This window comes from Vespa crabro, chromosome 8, assembly GCF_910589235.1.
Source record: "Vespa crabro chromosome 8, iyVesCrab1.2, whole genome shotgun sequence".
Taxonomy (NCBI): Eukaryota; Metazoa; Arthropoda; class Insecta; order Hymenoptera; family Vespidae; genus Vespa; species Vespa crabro.
The window spans coordinates 2911763-2930046 of record NC_060962.1 but is presented as its reverse complement, the minus strand read 5'-3'; the positions used below and the strand labels follow the sequence as shown (position 1 = coordinate 2930046).

The 18284-nt window shown below is 36.7% G+C and overlaps 2 protein-coding genes across 5 annotated transcripts in view; one reads left to right on the top strand and one right to left on the bottom strand.

Annotated features, from left to right (window-relative positions):
• Window positions 1–11607, top strand: part of LOC124425945 (paired box protein Pax-6-like) — a 32473-nt gene extending 20866 nt beyond the window's left edge. For 3 of the 4 annotated variants that reach the window (XM_046967068.1, XM_046967065.1, XM_046967067.1), the window contains exons 7-9: window positions 2919–3145; window positions 3455–3708; window positions 7637–11607. In XM_046967068.1, the coding sequence (XP_046823024.1) occupies window positions 2919–3145; window positions 3455–3708; window positions 7637–7725 (570 nt within the window). In that variant the 3' untranslated portion in view covers window positions 7726–11607. The remainder of the gene's footprint in view (window positions 1–2918; window positions 3146–3454; window positions 3709–7636) is intronic. The other variant, XM_046967066.1, reaches the window with a different exon arrangement.
• Window positions 11608–11732: 125 nt separating this feature from the next.
• Window positions 11733–18158, bottom strand: LOC124425944 (transmembrane 7 superfamily member 3-like). The gene is made up of 8 exons (XM_046967064.1): window positions 17891–18158; window positions 16148–16483; window positions 15084–15343; window positions 14625–14793; window positions 14341–14508; window positions 14095–14241; window positions 12499–12759; window positions 11733–12390 (listed from the first exon to the last, which is right to left on the bottom strand). Exons 1-8 carry the CDS (start codon window positions 17985–17987, stop codon window positions 12251–12253), a joined length of 1578 nt encoding a protein of 525 aa, XP_046823020.1. The 5' UTR covers window positions 17988–18158; the 3' UTR covers window positions 11733–12250.
• Window positions 18159–18284: the final 126 nt, after the last annotated feature.

The following is an 18284-nucleotide window of genomic DNA, read 5'->3' as shown; positions in this document are numbered from 1 at the left end:
GGTGGTTGGCGTGCCTCTAGTAGCCGTGCGCGGAGCGTTATGTGGACGTACAAACAGTGCAAGACCATGTTGACGCATGTTTTCAAGCCTCGTTGGCTGGTATTGATCTTGCTAAGTGCAGGAAACCGGGAGTGCCAGGAGAGCGAGAGGGCGAGAAAGAGGGAAAGACTAGGGGAGACAGACAGGGAGGGAAAGAACAAGCGGAGGAAGAGGAAACAAGAAAGGGAGAGAAAGAGAAGAGAGAGAGAGAGGGAGAGAAAGTGAGAAAGAGAAAGGGATGAGTCGACCGTTTCGACCGACGGTCGATTCCCTGAACGGATGGAAGTTCCACATTGCGCATTGTAAAGACAAAAATCAATGGATGCGTACATAAAAATGGATGGATAGTAGTATTAAAAGTACGAATATTTAGATATCTCGAATTAAAATCTAGAGAACAAAATGACAAAAAAAGAAAATAAAATGGAGATAGTAAAAAATGACGAAATGGCTAAAGATATTTACTTGGGAAAGAATACTATTAGAAAAATGAAGATGAAAATATGAATTAAAGAAAGTTGACAAAATAAATGGATAATCAAAGGTAACAAAAAAAAGAGGGAAACAAATGAAAGGAAAAGAACAGAAAAAGAAAAAAGAAGGAGAAGGAAATAGAGCGTACTGAACGGCGGCCAAGCAAATGGTGGAACCACCATGCCAAATTTCATACATATACGCACACATGCGTAAAGAGTGAGAACACAGATAAGGGTAGACTTTTGGGCGTATGTAGAGAAAGAGAGAAAAAGAGAAAGCAAGTCAGATAGAAAGAGGAAAATAGAGGGTGAGGAAGTAACGTATAGGTAGCGCGCGCGACGCGGACGAGTCTCTCGGCGAGCTGCGAGGGATCCGGCAGAAGGCCTAAGAGGGTTCGGACGCAACCATGGCAACGACGCGTCCCCGGGGAGGTTGTCCTCCGATTGGCCGTTCCTCGTTCGCTCTTCCTTCGTCCTTTCATGCATCTGTGTACTAGCGGGCACCTCCACGAGGTTGTTCCATGGCCTAGACCGCTCGCCGATTATCATCGCACGCGACTCTCCCTTCTTCAACAGAGAGAAACAGAGAAAGACAAAGAAAGATAGAGAAAGCGAAAGAAGAAGAGAGAAATGGACAAAAAGGGATGCTCCTGTTCGGAGGGAGGTATACCGCAGGATTTCCGACGCGTCTCGAGAGGGTAAATCGTTAGAGGGTGGCTGTGAAACGTTTTTCGTGATGGAACGTAAAGAACGATTCTTATTTCGAATATATTTTTATTATATTTCTTCTACTATCTCTTTCTCTATCATCGACTCAATCTCATTCGTTCAATTCGCTTATCTTTCCTCGTTAGAAATCTTCGTCTTTGATAAGGATAATTCTAATTCTTAACTGAGCTTAGTTGCAACTCGTCTTATCAACTCATCTTCTTCATTTTCGTCATCACTTATCATCCCTTTCAATCTCTCGTCTGTTGACTTTACAAACGGATTCATTTCTGCAAACATTTTTTGATTTGAATAAAACTCGTGTAGAAATTACTGAATATTCAAAGATCGGAACCATCTTTGAGATATCGTCAATCAGAATAGAAGGTGTGTGCTCTCTCTCTATTTCTCTTTCTCCCTGTCTGTCCCTTTCTTTATCCGCCTCTCGTTCTACTATAAGAGGGTCGAAAGTAAGAGGTAGATAGACAGATAGAGGGAGAGCATCCCGAGGTCTATTCGGGATCGCAGAATTCCGAATGGATCGATTCGAACGAGTTTTCGGGGACAAGGGAGGACGAGTTTACGAGGAGCGACGGTATTGGGCGGAAGGAGAACGCTTCGAGCGAATGGTAGATATTTGACGGTGGGGTTGCTCGAACACGATTTGCTACCCTTCTATCCCCTCGTGGTCGCTCCTGCAAACTGCCGGGGAATGAAATTTATTTTTTGATTCAATTGACGCTCGTCGATGGGTAGCTCTCGAAACCGCGTTACTTGCTACGCCGAGAGTGAAGAAGAGAAGTATAGGAAAAAAGAGAGAGAGAGAGAGAGAGAGAGAGAGAGAGAGAGAGAGAGAGAAACAGACAGATAGACAGACAGAAAGAGAAAGAAAGGGAGAGAGAGAGAGAGAGAGAGAGAGAGAACAAGAGAGAATAGGTAAAACTTCGATTCCTTCAAACCATATTCCTCCTAGTTTCCATTTTTTTGCGAACGAGAAAATTCTTTTTTTGTTCGTTGTATTGGAACTTTCAAGAGGTTGAAAAGTAAGTTACCCGATAAGCACGATCACTACAAATCTAGTAATATGAGTGAAGAGCAAAATGATAGTTTCATTCCACTCTCCTCCATTCATTTTGTTTTTAATAATTTCGATACAAAGTTTTGTAAACCTCTCGTAAATCATTAACATTTATGTCACCATTTGTAACGCGAGAGTAACACAATCGAGCAGGAGAAATTCAATTTCTCGATCATTTAATTGCAATTAATAAACTACGCGAGATTGAATTTCATACAAAAAAAAGAAACAGCAGAAATAGTATTTAAAAAAAAAAGAAAGTAGAATCAATGAGCGTAAAAATATATTGAAAAGAAACACCTCTAATAACCTAAAATATTAATTCGAAAGTAAGGAAGCAAAGAGTAAAGAGAGTACGAGAAAGAGGAAGAAGTGCGAGTGTGGGTGTGCATGCTTGTTTGCAAGAGACAGAGAGAAAGGAAGAGATTGAAGATGAAAGATGGAGATACAAAATAAAAAAAGTAGAAAGAGAGAAAGAAAGTGTATACGTATATGTGTGTGTGTGTGTGTGAGAAAAAGAGAGAAAGAGAGAGGGAGAGAAAGATAGAAGAAAGGCGAATCGCGGGGAATAACGCATTTATCGTGACAGAGGCACCGTATGGTTTCACCGGTTGCAGGTGTGGTTCAGTAATCGCAGGGCAAAGTGGCGTCGAGAGGAAAAGTTGCGAAACCAGAGAAGAGCGGCCGTCGATCAGGTAGTCGGTGGTGGAAGTGGGGGTGGTAGTAGCAGTGCCGCACCTCCCGCAGCGACACCGGCTACTCCACGTTTGCCTCTAAACGCTGGATTCAACGCCATGTACTCTTCGATACCACAGCCAATTGCTACTATGCCTGATACTTACAGGTTAGTTAATAAAAACTTCGTTTGCATTTAACGTGTCTATGTATATATACATATATCTTAAAAAGTAAAGTAAAAAATTACCATTACATAAATGTAATATTTCGATATCGGTAAGTATTCAAGTTTTCAAAAAAGGTTTAAATAAATTAATTTTGGTATAAATTAGGTATCAATAACTTGGGTAATAATAGGGTAAGTGTCCTTTAAAACGATGTAACGAGCGTAACGAATCTTATTGAAAAGTTTGGTAAACGTCTAAAAGGCGAATTATTTTCAACACCCCATCGTGGATTTTCTCTCTGATGTCAGTTCAATGTCGGGTAGTCTGGGCGGGTCAATGGGTGGAAGCTGCCTTCAGCAACGAGCCGAGGGATACCCGGCGTACGTGTTCCACGAGCCACTTCACTCGCTCACGCAGTCTTACACTCACGCACACAGCACTGCGCATTCGCAACCCCATCGTGGTATTCCAACCTCCCATGGTGGTACCCCCACCACGCCGGGTGGCCAACCTGCGGGACCAGGTGGTGCGCCCTATCAGCCGACGACCTCGACCGCGACTGGTAAGTTTTCTATTGACTTATATAAGTATTCATGATTATCCATTTTATTTTACTTCTTACTTGTTTCTAAAGTTTAATTGAGGTTGCTATAAAAAAAAATTTTTTTACATATTTTAATTTTTTGAATGAACCATATAATACGAAAGGTTAAATATAATCCATGACTGAATGGAGAGTAGTATTATTTTCTACGGATCTTCTTTTAATATTTTATTTGAACAATTTTGTCATCTTTTGCATATATATAACATATCTATACTGTACTATTCTTTCTATTCTATATATTTATATTACTTACATTATACTGTTCGTCTGTTCATCTTTCGTCAGGAACAACAAACATCGATTGTATTCATCGTTCCGCTTGTTAACGAGAATTAGGGAAGAATTTAACTATATTGACATAGATTCGTTGACAGAGAAAACCATAATAGAATAATTAACGCATCCGTGACGAAACGGAGAATTCGCACGCAATGATTTTAAAGATATCATTTTGTTTCAGCGATGGACGAAAATCGTTCGATGAGTATCCTCTCCTCTTCACTCTTACAAATGCGAATTCGCAACTATTTTGAGTAGGTCAATATTTGTCGTGTTTGCATTACACCCTAGTTTCAAAGCAGATTAGCTGTAAACTGGATTCGAAACTGAAACGAAATTACCGTTTCGATTTCCCGCACGGCCCCCGTTCGCTGATTTTATCAGCGGCGAACGTCGTCGGTGAGCATACCCGCACGTGTGTGAGTATCGCGCGATAACGAATACGGTATCTCCGATATTCATCGCAGTTTGAGCTTGCAATGATACAGCGGTTCTTCCAAAAACGTCGATCGCTCGAATTTTCTTGCGAGTTCCACTTTCGTTTACACGTTGCAAGAACCGATTGGAAAATATAAAAAAGAAAGAATAAACGGCCATTAAACCGGATTTCATTTGACGACATTTTTATGACTATTTTCATTTTATGAATATCCATTTTTTCAAACACTAATCACAGTTATTTCGTGGAATTCGAAATTAAATAAAAGGCATTAGTAGCAATGTGAACGCAATAAAAGAAAGATTCAGTTTTCACTAAGATATTGCATAAGGTTCTCTAGTAGTTCGCTTGAATGATACATTAAATTTTTATTCGCTCGTCAATTCAATCTAAGAATTCCTCGCATTCGTATAATAACGCGTGCGTGCCGCATCGTTCATTCGCTTAACCTTCTCGGTTGCGTCTCATTGTCTCTTTTATTTTAGCACTTTATCTCTGGATATTTGATCTCTCGCTTCGTATCTCCGGAGAGTTTCGGGGTGTTGCTAATTTTATGTCGTAAGCTTTCAACCATTTCGGCGTCTATTAACCGAGAGAGCTATTTTCCATGAAAAGGGACAGAGAGAGAGAGAGAGAGAGAGAGAAAGAGAGAGAAAGAGAATACCGCTATGCTTCATATCCATGAAATATATCCTTCATTTTTATCACTCCCAATGACATTGTGAATAATCGTGCCGGTGAATCTATTATCTGCACTTCCACGCGTGTATTCAATACCTTTAATTATTTCCTACGTACCGTTAATGATATCCTATTCATCTGCTTCTTTTTTCTTTTCTTTTCTTTTTTTTTAATATGCGTTAAATCGATGTTGCATTGTTTAGAAAAGAAACATTCGCGTGGGCCTTTCCGACAAGGAATATTTTTAGGATATCTTAAAATATTGGAATAAGTCGAATACTAAAAAGGAAAAAAAAGAAGGAAAAAAACTCACGTCGAAGAACAAGGAGATTCCTTCCTACGAGAGAGTTGAACACAGTCGAGTCCGTTTTTGTTTCGAATTTTCTTCGTTATTCACGAATCGTCGCTTCCTCTCTATTTCTTTTTCTTTTTTGCGCTCAGTGTCGAGTGCAAAATAAAGCGGCGAGGATTACCTGGGAGCCTCTTTGCACGCAATCTACATAGACCAAACCCCGTTCTCTGAGAGCGCGCGCGCGCGCGCGAGAGAGAGAGAGAGAGAGAGAGAGAGAGAGAGAGAGAGAGAGATAGAGCTAGAAGAGCGAGGGGTGGTCCAAGTGGTTATAGCACGCGGGTCGACGCTCGCCCACGGAATTGTAAAAGGATTTTAAAACAAATCTCGCATGGCGCCGGCGGGCTGAATCGAAGAATGGGATGTTCGGCGGTTTTCCACCCCCGTCGACGTAGAGCTCCTGAATTTTCCATTTTCTCGACTTTCTTTCTCTCTCTCTCTCTCTCTCTCTCTCTCTCTATCTTTCTTTCTCTCTCTCACTCACTCACTCACTCGCTCGCTTACTCGCTCACTCACTCTTTCTCTCTGTCTTCCTCTCATTTTCTCTATCCATCTCTATTTCTCACCCCTCTCCCGTTTAACGAAAGCCGTCGAGGGTCGATCCTCTTCGTCCTGTATCTCTCTTCCTCCCTACTTACCCTTCTCTTCTATCCCTTCTACTCGCTTTTCCTTCTCTCTCTCTCTCTCTCTCTCTCTCTCTCTCTCTTTCTCTTTCTCTCTCGTTCTCACTCTCGTCAGAATGTACAGGGGTGAACAGAGGATGTGGATGGGTTGGGTCTCGCCTCGGCTGGGCGAGCGCTCAATAACGTGCGAACCCAAAGGGGAGGAAATACGGGGGTGCGCGGCGTACCTACAGGAATGGAGTGGAACGATGTAGAATGGTGGAATACTGCGGAACACGCGCGGCCTTCTTTTCCTACTCTCTTTTCCGCTCTTTCTTTTCCTCTCTCTCTTTCTCTCTCTCTCTCTCTCTCTCTCTCTCTCTCTATATATATATATATATATATATATATATATTTCTTTCTCTTGTAACACGGCGTCTATCTTTCCCTCCTTTTTTCTCTTCTTACACGCCATTATCCTTCATAATCGCTTTACGTGCGCCAACGCCAGAGATTTCTACAACGCTCTCGTTATCATTGCACCTTATTTTCTGTCTTTCTTCTATCTGTCTTTTTCTCCTTCCTTCGGCACCTATGTCTCTGCAAAGAGAAGCACGTTTTCATAGTTAAGTAGTCGGTTGTGGTGAAGACACCGTTCACCGTTGGGAATATTCTCGCTTTTTCTACCTTCTTGCATCAACGTAATGAAGGTTAATGCATGCATCCAGGGTAGAACTTTTCTTTTTCTTCTGGTTGAATTTTTGAAAGGATAATTCCGAGAGATTCGTTTCGAAACTTTTATTATATTGAAATAAATAATGTTCAATGTATCTTCGTTAGATGTTACGCACACAATTGTCTCGTCATATTTCATAGAAATGTATTTATAATTATTTTGAAAGTAACGTAATAGATATCTCCAATCTAAGAAGTCTTATATTATGAGATAATATTAACTAATATATTTTGTTTTAACAAAGTTACTTTAAGGAATATAATTATACAAAAATTCTTGATCATATTCAGTCTAATGTTTAAATATAAACGACTAACTAAGAAAAAGAAATAGCTTATACATAATATTTATAAACGTAGACGAGAATGTTCGAAGTAGTATAATATTGGATTAATTTCACGTTGCCACGTTTGTCGGATTAATTCTACGATTGAAGCAACTACGATTGATGGTTCTGTAATTATACGTACGGTTTATCTGAAAAAGTTCTAATCATTTGTCAATCGAAAGATTAATATCAGTAAATAGTACGTGAGTTAAACGTTCTCTGTTCGTAAGAAATCCTTCGAGACCTTCGAGTTTTATCCGAATAAAAAAGTAAATAAAAAGGAAAAAAAAAGAAATAAAAAGAGAGAGAGAGAGAGAGAGAGAGAGAGAGAGAGAGAGAGAGAGAAAGAGAGAGAGAAAGAGAGAGAAAGAGAAAAAGAGAGAGAGAGAGAGAAATTAGGGAAAGGAAGGTCGTTTTACATGAGACAAAAGGAAGATAAAGCAAGTGATCGACCTTGAATATGTTTCAGGTGTAATATCGGCAGGCGTATCGGTACCGGTGCAGATACCATCCCAGACTCCGGACCTGACTGGCAGCTATTGGCCTCGGCTCCAGTGATCCCAGCTATTCGGGTTCCCGCCCGCGAGCTTGCTCGTGGGGCAGGAGAGCCCGCCACCACCGACGGTCACACCAGGTGCCGTTTCGAGACCGCTTTTAGCCAGTCTCGGCATACCGACGCAACCACCGACGGCATCTCAGCAACAGCAACAGCCGAGCAGCACGCCGGCAACGACCCCCGTACATACCTCCGATACCAGTGAGTGAACGAGACGCATCATTGCGACACTCTCTTTATCTTTCAAGAGAGAGAGAGAAAGAGAGAGAAAGAGAGAGAAAGAGAGAGAGAGAGAGAGAGAGAGAGAGAGAGAAAGAAAGAAAGAAAAATACCGAGAGAATCATCGAGAATTCATCGAGACTTCTATCCACAGCGAGAAAGACCTTTTTCTAAGACTTACGATATTTTCCTGTCAAGCGAGGCCTCGAAACGTTACTCGGCACTGATGACGTCCTCGAACCGGATACCTCACCTACTTTTTTCATCTACTCGCACCGAATTCGGAGGACTTTGCATCGTTGATCGGTGAGACGTTTCTTAATCATCATTAATTTTTTGTCTTCTTTTTATCTTCAGCTTTATTTCGACGAATCCTTCTTTAATTATTTATATCATTCCTTTTAGAAAAAGATGTATATGTTAAAGAAATATCTACGTTGATAGCTATAGTAGATATTTCTTTATTTTTAAATCAATTCGATTTTATCGGATCAACGATACAAAGTTACCTGCGTTTTTAAGATTGAACTTTTTCGAAAATATCGATGTCTCTGTGACGATCATCCGTGTATCGTCTAGATCTCGTAGATTGTATACGCATGACCCGGGTCACACAGGGTATATTTCACCGTTCACGATATTATATAAATTAAGACACACATCATCGCATTGGAAAGAACTTTTTTTCGATGATACACCGGAATTGCATTGAAATAACCGATTCGAATCATTTCAATCGATTTGCCCGTAGCCTTGAGCGTTTCTTTTTTGTCATAAAGTAATGTTTTTACGTAGAGGAGTATTAAATGTTATCGTCATTTTATCAAGTTGAACCGATCAAAAATCAATATTAGTTACTCATTTCTAATGACTTAATGATAATATGTACGTAGAAAATTTCGAACAAGTTCATCGCATGACTTTTATAACAGAAAATTTTTAAAGGGAAATCGTGAAAATGTCGAGGAACATTTGTTTCTTATCGGTTCATTAAAAAATGCGAAACTCATCGCAATGACGGTGCGTCGACGAGATGAATTATGCCAAGAAAGAGAGTACACGTAATTTAATAACTCCGAACGGGACAAGAAGGAAAGATCAGGTTACAAACTTGGCACGAATTGTGCATTTATCGCAAAATTTTTGTTGACACGTCGACGTTTAATCACAGGGTAAACTTTTTTCTTTTCTCTTTTTTTCTTTCTTCTTTTTTTTCTCTTTTTTTTTAATGAAACTCAAAACCAACAAAAACGAACGAACGTACGTATGCGTTTTCAAACCGCAAGTTTTTTTTTTATTTAACTCGAAAACATTCGATGTTACCAATCATTCGTAGAAATCCAATCGATAGCTCGATCGTTTCGTTCGAGCTATCTTATTTAATAAGACGAATCCGTAAATCCGTAGCTTTATAAAACTCGTGAAACGGTCTAGAGAATCGACGTCCAAGTTCTGCGATAGAAAGATCCTCGAAGCATTATTTTTCGAAATAATGATTGGAAAAAATGCTCGACATTTTCGCATCGGATTTTGATAGTCGATCTTTTTTCTCGTTTTCCGTTTTTCCTTTGACAAATAATATCTTCTCCCTCACCTAATCCCTTCAATTCCTAATCTCGACATTTCTTCTTGTATAAAGCTGATTGTAAAATAGCATTTGTTACTCTCGGTAGATTGTAGACATGTAAATTAGCGATAATCATCGGCATACTGTATATACGTTGTAGTTAAGAGAAACGAACGAATGAAGAAGAAAGAACAAAAATATATGAAACATCGATCGTCGCTATAAATTCAGACGTTAAGAACCGTGGCTTAAAATCGTACGCGCGATCATCGTTGTTCTCTTGTGATCGTCGAAGCGTATTCGAACGGAAAATTCCGAAAATTTCCGCAAAAGGATCTAGGAACGATATTGATTTCCGCATCGGCGAACAAATTCGCGCGGGTCATTTTCTTTTAATTAACGTCACAATCACGGAGTTCAATCGCGCGCATTTTAAAGAAAGAAGCTTCCTTCCACGAAGTCGAAATCTATCGTTCGATCGCATTTTCTAATTCACCGCACAGTCCGGTTTAAATATTCAACGGGAAAGTGAAATTCTATTGCGCGCGCGAGCAAAAATAAATATGTCGTCCTATCCGGCAACCACCTGTAACTTCCGTTGGAGATTCGTGACGATGGATGCGACGTGGTTGATTCGACCGAATGTTTTTAATGATGCACAAAGCAGAACGAAACAACGCGTTTTTTTGCTAATTGAGTGCCACGCGGTGAATAATTAGTCCATCGATCCCCGAGTCCGATGCGGAAACGGTGTAAAAGCCGACGAGCCAACGACGACGTATTTATTTCGAATTTTAAACGATCCAGACTGCTCTCGTCTCTCACTCTCTCTCTCTCTCTCTCTCTTTTTCTCTTTTTCATCCCTTCTTCCTTTTTTTCCCCAACGATTTGTACGAAAGCTCTCTCGATTGTCGACGATCACGTACCGAGAAACAAAGCCGCGAGTTCTCGCCAAAAACGTCTGGAAAGGGCTACGACGAATCGAACTTTGTAATAAATATAGCAAAAAAGCACTTACAATTTGTCATACGGTCAATAATTAATCACAAAGAATACCTATACGTTTGTGTTAAGAAGTTAACGACATGTCAAACATAATAACGTTTGTCCTATCGATCATCGCCATCGCGACCATTCCCCATTACCTTTTCCTATCTACCCCATCAAGTTCTGTAAAAAGTGTAGAGGAAACGAATCGAACGATATTTTCTCGTAGACTCGCAAACTTTTCTCTTTCTCTTTCGATCATCATAAAGCGCTTTTATTACGCGACGCGTTTAATACGCTCGACCGTGGAATCATAATGTACATTATCTCTCTAGTAAATTTATATTTTTGGAAAAAAAAATAAAATTAAAAAGGATAGAAGCAGGGACAGAAGCGAGCACAGATCGTAGATCCGTAGATAGAATTTGTCGGTCGTTACTTTTTACGATACTTTTACTATTTCCATTTTGTTCATTTGTCATCTTTTTCAAAATAACACGTTCAAAAATCTTCAAATCGAGGTCCCTTATCAATTTTGTCCATCGTTTCGAGACATTTACGTACGTTTTGATTTCACTATGTAAGTACCACTTCTGCGTCTTTATATATGTCCGGGAGAAACTTCGAATTGTTCTCGTTTGCTCGCTCTCTGCACAGATTATTATCGTAAATTTCTCTCTAATCGCTCTAATAGGGCAAAGAAGATTTTTCCACATTTCACTTCGTAACTCGATTATTTTTATATTTTTTCTTTTTTCAATATCCAATCGAACGGCATTATTATCTCTTTCCCACGATTATCAGCAAGTAATTTAAATAAACATGACGTGGAAGTGGTCACATAACACTTCTCTTATCTGTAATAATGATACTAGTAATGAATACAGTGTACGAATGTAAGCAAATTTATTAACGAGAAATAATAAAAATGTATATAAAATATTACGTACGTATATGCATATATATTAATACGACCGTAATCCAATGTAAGTGTTGTGAATAATGAGATAATATTGTTGCTGTGATTACCTTTAAGATTGTAAGTAGTAGGAAATTAGAACCATTGTTAGCTGTCACTGTCTCGATTCCAATAAATGTTATTTCATTTTAATCCTAACAGAGTCACATTCTTTACCCACATCATTGCATTAAAGAATATATAGATTGCAAACTTTCGAGTGCACTTGTTGGAACAAGGAAGAGAAGACTGTGAATATCGAAGTGAGTACGCGTTAATGACATAAACATATATATTTGTTTTGATCACATTTGTTTGCGATATCATCGTTTTTCGTATAAATATATTGCGATAACACAATAACGTATTTTGCATCTCGATCGTTTATCACATTAACCTTTTAATGTAAAATTGTAGGTAAGTGATATAATATCATATTTCGTTAATAAGAAACCTAAACAAAATTACAAAACCAAATATATTTATTCAATTGCTAATCAAAATAAATGAGCAGGCATATAATTCTTTTTTTCTACTCGTAAAAAATATAAAAAAAAAAAAAAAAACAAAATCATCGATAGATATTTGTACATATATTATAAAATGTATAACTATCTTTCTAAGTAACATAACGTATCTAATGACAAAAAAAGAAATGAAAGAATTAAGATAAGTTAATTTATCTTAGAAATGAAAATAAAAAGGAAAAACAAATGATAGGAAAGTCAATGGTAGCTTGCTTTTCAATGGTATAGTGCCTTTGCATTCACTCGTCGAAATAAATCCGTTTATAAAGTTATTTATCTAACAATGGCGTCTGATCCGATATATTTTTCAAGTCATATCGATACATTTTCGTGTACAAACGTCCAAAAACGTTGTCATTGTAGATACGAATTATGGCCAATAAAACCCATAACACGATCAAGCTTATGTCTAGAAGGGAGAAAATAAGAAACGAAGGTAGATCAATATTTTTTGTTTTGTTTTTTTTTTCACCTATGATTAATACAAATAAAAAAAATGAATTGAACGATTGATTACCTGCGCTCTGTAACGGATAACTAACGATCGCATAATTAAACAAAGATACGGTCAGGCGTCTGATAACGTTGATAATGATGTAGACAAAATTTGTATTCGCAAAATAAGCGATCGATAAGACTATCATGAATCCTCCGAGAACAGCGCATGTCAAAAGAAGACCAAACCAGGACGTCGAGATTAGAATAATCATGACGATGAGCGCGATGAACAAATAAATCGACCAGAACATCCAATCGTTCTCCAAAATTCCTAGAGATTCTGAAAGGTTAATTAGAAATGATAATGTGAATTCCTAATCCGTGTCATTCGTATGACAATGATTACATATAGATTGAAATGATTCTTTCGATTCGATGATTCGTGAAATCCTATATCCATTTCGTTAAACGATATTGATAGGTTAAAAGGATAAAAATAATATGTAAAAAGCAGAAGTGCCATTTTCTTTGAGTTTGAGGAAGAATCAAGAAGGATTCGACATGGGGTTGCGCCTACTAAAAGCGGGTAATCTAAATAGGTCTTGGTACTAAGCAAATACGGAGGGGACACAATTAGGTAAATGCAAATCTTTCAAGCTGGTTAGATCGTTCCGTGGGATTTGGAGTTGGAAGGCAATATGAAAGAGAGAAATAGGGAAAAAAATGAAAGAGAGAGAGGGAGCGAGAAAGAGAGAAAGAGAGAAAGGGAGAGAGGCAGAGAGTGGACGAAGACTCATTGTACGCGCAGAAAAGTACGCGCGCGCGTGTACAGAATGGAAGGGTAAGGAGGGTGTTCGTTCTCGTCCTCGTCCTCGTGTTATAGTGAGAAAGGTGGGAGGTAACGCGGATGCCGCTCCGTTTCTACTCTCTGCACCGAGGGGGATTCGGCAGTCGAAAGTTTCCACATGAGCGGACAACATTGATAGAAGCTACCCCCGAAAAAGGGAGAGACACGAAGTCTCCGCATTTCATCCCTTCGCCAAACTCAAACTAACTTCGGCCTGCTGGCCGACTCTCACTCCCCCATACACCCTCTACCCTTATTTTCTCTTTCTCTTACTCTTTTCGCTTTAGTATTAAAAACGATCAAATGGGAAAAGACGCGCCTAGCAAATTTTTACGCTTGCTGCTGCCATCAATACTATTTTATGCCAAGTCAAAATATTTTCTTGAGTATATTTCGAAGGAGTCTATTTCTTTTGATCGTCTGTCTTATCAATTTTGAGTAAGATACTTGGTTCACCAAAATATTCTTATACGGATATAGATTTCTCAAACGAAAGTAAAATCAAACATTTTGGTTTTTTTTTTGTTTATAGGACTGTAGCAAGATAGATAGATAGATAGATATCTAGTTTGGGACTAATAGATGGATATCTATTAGTTCAAAGGATTAGAATCTATACATTTTTTATAATAATTGTCTTAAGATCAATTTTAGAAGCTCTATGTAGCGAAGCTTCAGCGCGCTTCAAACAAATGCTAATAAACGCCTATATTTGCCTTCAGAGTTGAACAAACTATTATCCGCTAGCTACATTTATTCTAGTAATTTCTGTTCTAGTTATAAAAATTAAATGACTATTTTTTCTCCATTTGTCATTAAATACTTTACCTTTTACACTGAAATAGAAGATCGAACTGCAGAGAAATCCGAAAAAAAGTCTAGAAAGAAAGACTATTATATATATTTTCATGAAACAGGAAATAACGCCCACGAGAAAAAAAAAGAAACTTCCGCCCATGCTTATTTTAATATTTGCTGTAAGAAAAAGAAAGAATTTAGTTAGTATCAATCAATAGATAGTCATAATTAGATTTGTTATTCGACAAATTAATGATCATAAATATTACTATTTACTTGCGATATCATATGATGCAAAAGATTTAATTACGATGTAACTAATTATGCCACCAAAGAATGTTGTATACACGACGAACTCCATGGTGATCATTTTATGTCCTTTAAGGATGCATAAGAGACCAGCAATAAACATTAGAATGCACAATAACTTCGATAGCATATCATCTGTAAAAGAAAATAAAACAAGAAAAATCTCTTATATTTGCATTAATGTTATATTATTGCTAAGTTTGAGTAATAAGATAATGACCGATTTAATAAAGCATAATATAGAAACGTACTTAAAAATTGATCATCCTCAGGATAGAGAGCATAGTTGAATCCGTAGGTGAAAGTTGGTACGTAAGCTGAATAATCATTTCCATAGGAAACTACAGCCGCGTAGACGACCCCCATGCCATTATTACGGCTGTAGATTCGTCTTAACGGAGATATGCTCGGTGCTGGTATCTGACAATGAAACAAACAAACCAAAAAAAAAAAAGAAAAAAGAAATAAAAAAAAAATAAATAAATATTTCTTCTTGTCGTCTAATCGTTGATTATCGATTAATCGATTAACAAAAAATAAACAATTTTATTACAACAGTTTAATCGTTCTCGTTCAAGAAGGAACATGTTATGTAGAAAAAAAACAATATAGGAGCAGGCGAGTGGTGGGAGAAGGGTTAGGAGGGAGGATGAAAGAATGAATAATGAAATATTTGTTCTTTTTATTATATTTTCTCCATGAAAATGTACCTTTTTACCATTACGAAGAATATCCGTGACGGTGAGCATACTGCTAATAGCATTGAAGTAACTCTCTATGGAATAGTCATGTTTGGTTAGGAAAAAGTGATATGTCTCTGGAAAAATACAGCGTCTCTCGATTTCGTTGCTCGTGAGTGGTAAAGAGGCAGACTGTGAATCCAGGATAACGATCGAATCGTTTACGAATAGCTTTTGATATGGTGCTACTTCGATATTGAATTCCATGTTACAGCCGCCTGGTACTGGTGCTGTGAATAGCAACAATGAGAGAGAAAGAGAGAGGGAGAGAGGGAGGAAGAGAGAGAGAGAGAGAGAGAACAGGAGATAGAGAGAGAGAGAAACAGAGATATCTGTCGCTGCCAGATCGAACTTTACGAGCGTTGCTGTTGAGATTTGCGGGTGTTGATGCGGATTTGTTCGCGAAAAACGTACAACGTACGTTTTCTCGTGTTTCGAGAGTCCCTTTAGATAGTCTTGTTTTTATGCTTTTTGTTTTTTGCGAGTTTGCGAAAACATTATTTTACACGCCGCTATCGGATTAGGGAAAAGGGTTTGCAATCGGTAAATTGTTGAGCAGTGTAACAGAGATTTTTGGAAATCATTCCTCTGCTTTCCTCTTTCTATCTCCCACTCTCTCCCTCTCTCTCTCTCTCTCTCTTTCTCTCGTGTTTCATTTCTTTTTTTTTCATTCATGTATTTAAAGGGATCAATTTTATTGTTACAACGTACGCTATTAAATCGTTTGAGCATCGAGTATAATTTGTGAACAAGTCATGAAATATATATATATATATATATATATATATATATATATATATATATATAATATATATAATGTAAAAAAATAATTGGTTTTGTTTCTTTTTTGCTATATTAATAATGTCGAATATTAAGTAAATTTAGAAGGATGATGAAATACGTAATTTCGAAAATAAAATCAAATATTACGAAAGAACAATTTGCTTTATATTGATCATTTGTAAAATCAATCAAAGGATATTTCAATAATTCTAATATTAATATCGATTTATTATATTTATTTATATACTCACCTTGTTTGATATAAGGAACGACTGCCAACAGAGTTTCAATCTTTCGAACGTTATCATTTTTAATGAAAAACGTCGATTCTTTTTTCTTTGGTACGATATATAAACCGACGTTAGATCCAAATAGACTTCTGTTTGACACCTTATTAAGATTTAATTTATCATACGAAAGAGTAATATTATATTGATATGTGTGAACTTGAAAGATAAGAAATGAAACGATAGGTGGTATATCGATAATATTTATCGTATAATTACTTGTAGGAACTAACGTTATCCTTTTTTTAACTGCTTCGTTTTCTCGATAATTCAATAACGATATGGAGATTATATTATCATCTGTAAAATTTTATGTTATTCTCCTGTGATGAAAACAATGGTATTTCTTTGTTAAATAATCGTTATAATATTGTAATAGATATTTTATGTAATAAGAAAAATATGAGCCTTCTTACATTAACCCTAGTTGTGCCTGTGGGGTATACAACACCCCAGATCAAATTTAAGCTCAATTAAAACAATTTACGCATTCCATGATTCATGAATTCTTTTTTTATAATTACTGAAATGAAAATACGTTTTCAAACCTACTGATTATTATTTCTGAGATTTATATGTAGTACTATTTTGGATTAAAGTTATTGATTTTGGATCAAAGTTATTGATTTTGGATCAAAATTATTCATTCTGTATAAATGTTTAAAGTGTCTGAGGTGCATTCCAAGTGCACAACTTCAAATTATTTTCAAATGTGCACAACTAGGATTAAAATAAACAACAGTTATATAAAAATAATAAAAAAGTGTGAAGTTAAAGAAACATTGGACAAATATATTTATTTGTAATTGATCATCAACGTCACTATGTTAATACTGTTAGATATTTTATTTTATTATAAAGTTAATAATTATACAGTTAATATACATGCATGGTTAATAGAGCAAATTTTAATAATTAATAGCAGTTCAGTATCGCTAGTTTAATAGATTGATAGTAAAAGGTTAATATTATATACTTTCTGTTTATAAATGATACTTAAACTATATATGTACAATAAGAGACACATTCAGACATAACTTTGATATTTATATAAAAATATAAATATTTTCCAACGCATATAGAATTATTATAGGATTATTATAGGATAAAAGCATTTTTGTCTTACTGTTATGATATTAGCTATTTAATTTTATCATATGAAGTACAACATGCTATTTACTTTCTCAAAGGTTAGGTAAAAGAAAGGAAGAGCAATACAGTTAGCTCCAAGCAGCTATATTTCCTTGTTTTGTTTTATATAATGTACTGATCCTAATTTTATTTACTATTGGTGTACTAATCTTAATTTTACTATTGATTGTAACTTTACAATTATAAAGAATTTATTTCCTCTTATATGATCTAAGAACATGGCATCAACAAGCTTGTATTTCTCAAAAATTTTATATAGTATCTGTATTAAAGCATTTCAATGAATATTTTATTAAATTCTCATCTGACTTCCATAATAATACATAAACAAACATGATCTTGATAAGATACCATGTAAGTACATGACAAAATTAAAGAAATAACATTTTCCAAAATGCTTCCCAAGTTTTAAGAAAAAGAAATTTTCTTTTTCTTTGAGGAAAGGAAAAGAAAAACAGAGAAATCTTTTAGCATTAAATGAACAGAACGAATCGAAGAATCGGATGTTGATTTAAAAATAGAACATAATCTTTTAAATTTCCAAATCATGCTTACCAAAAGTTGATGGGGACGTGATAGCCTCTTGAGTTTGTTCACTAATTACGAGTAACCATAGTGTGATAAAAAAGGATCCAAGAACAACGTGCTTCATTGTATATTGATTAAGCCTCGTCGATAAAATGAAGAAACTTACAATATATAAAAATAATAAAAAATTAAACACGTATAAACTTGATTCTTGTTGAAAGAACAGGAAAATTCAGCAATGGCTTTACAGCTGTCGTTTAATATTAGTTCGTTCGTTCGGGAGAATTCGTGTAGGATCGTAACCTGCGTCGTTTTCGTTTGCACGCTATCGTTCTCATTCTTTCTTTCACAGAGGACAACGCTCTTGCTTGCACCCACGTTCTTTGAGGTTCGTTCGTCGCACGTTCGTCGGCCGTCGGCG

Excerpts from the sequence above, each read along its gene's own strand:
- LOC124425944 (XM_046967064.1), bottom strand. The coding sequence starts at position 17,987 with ATGAAGCACGTTGTTCTTGGATCCTTTTTTATCACACTATGGTTACTC. Across the intron at positions 16,484-17,890 it reads CACGTCCCCATCAACTTTTG|ATGATAATATAATCTCCATA; the intron begins GTAAGCATGATT and ends AAAATTTTACAG. Across the intron at positions 12,391-12,498 it reads TTATCCGTTACAGAGCGCAG|ACATAAGCTTGATCGTGTTA; the intron begins GTAATCAATCGT and ends TCTCCCTTCTAG.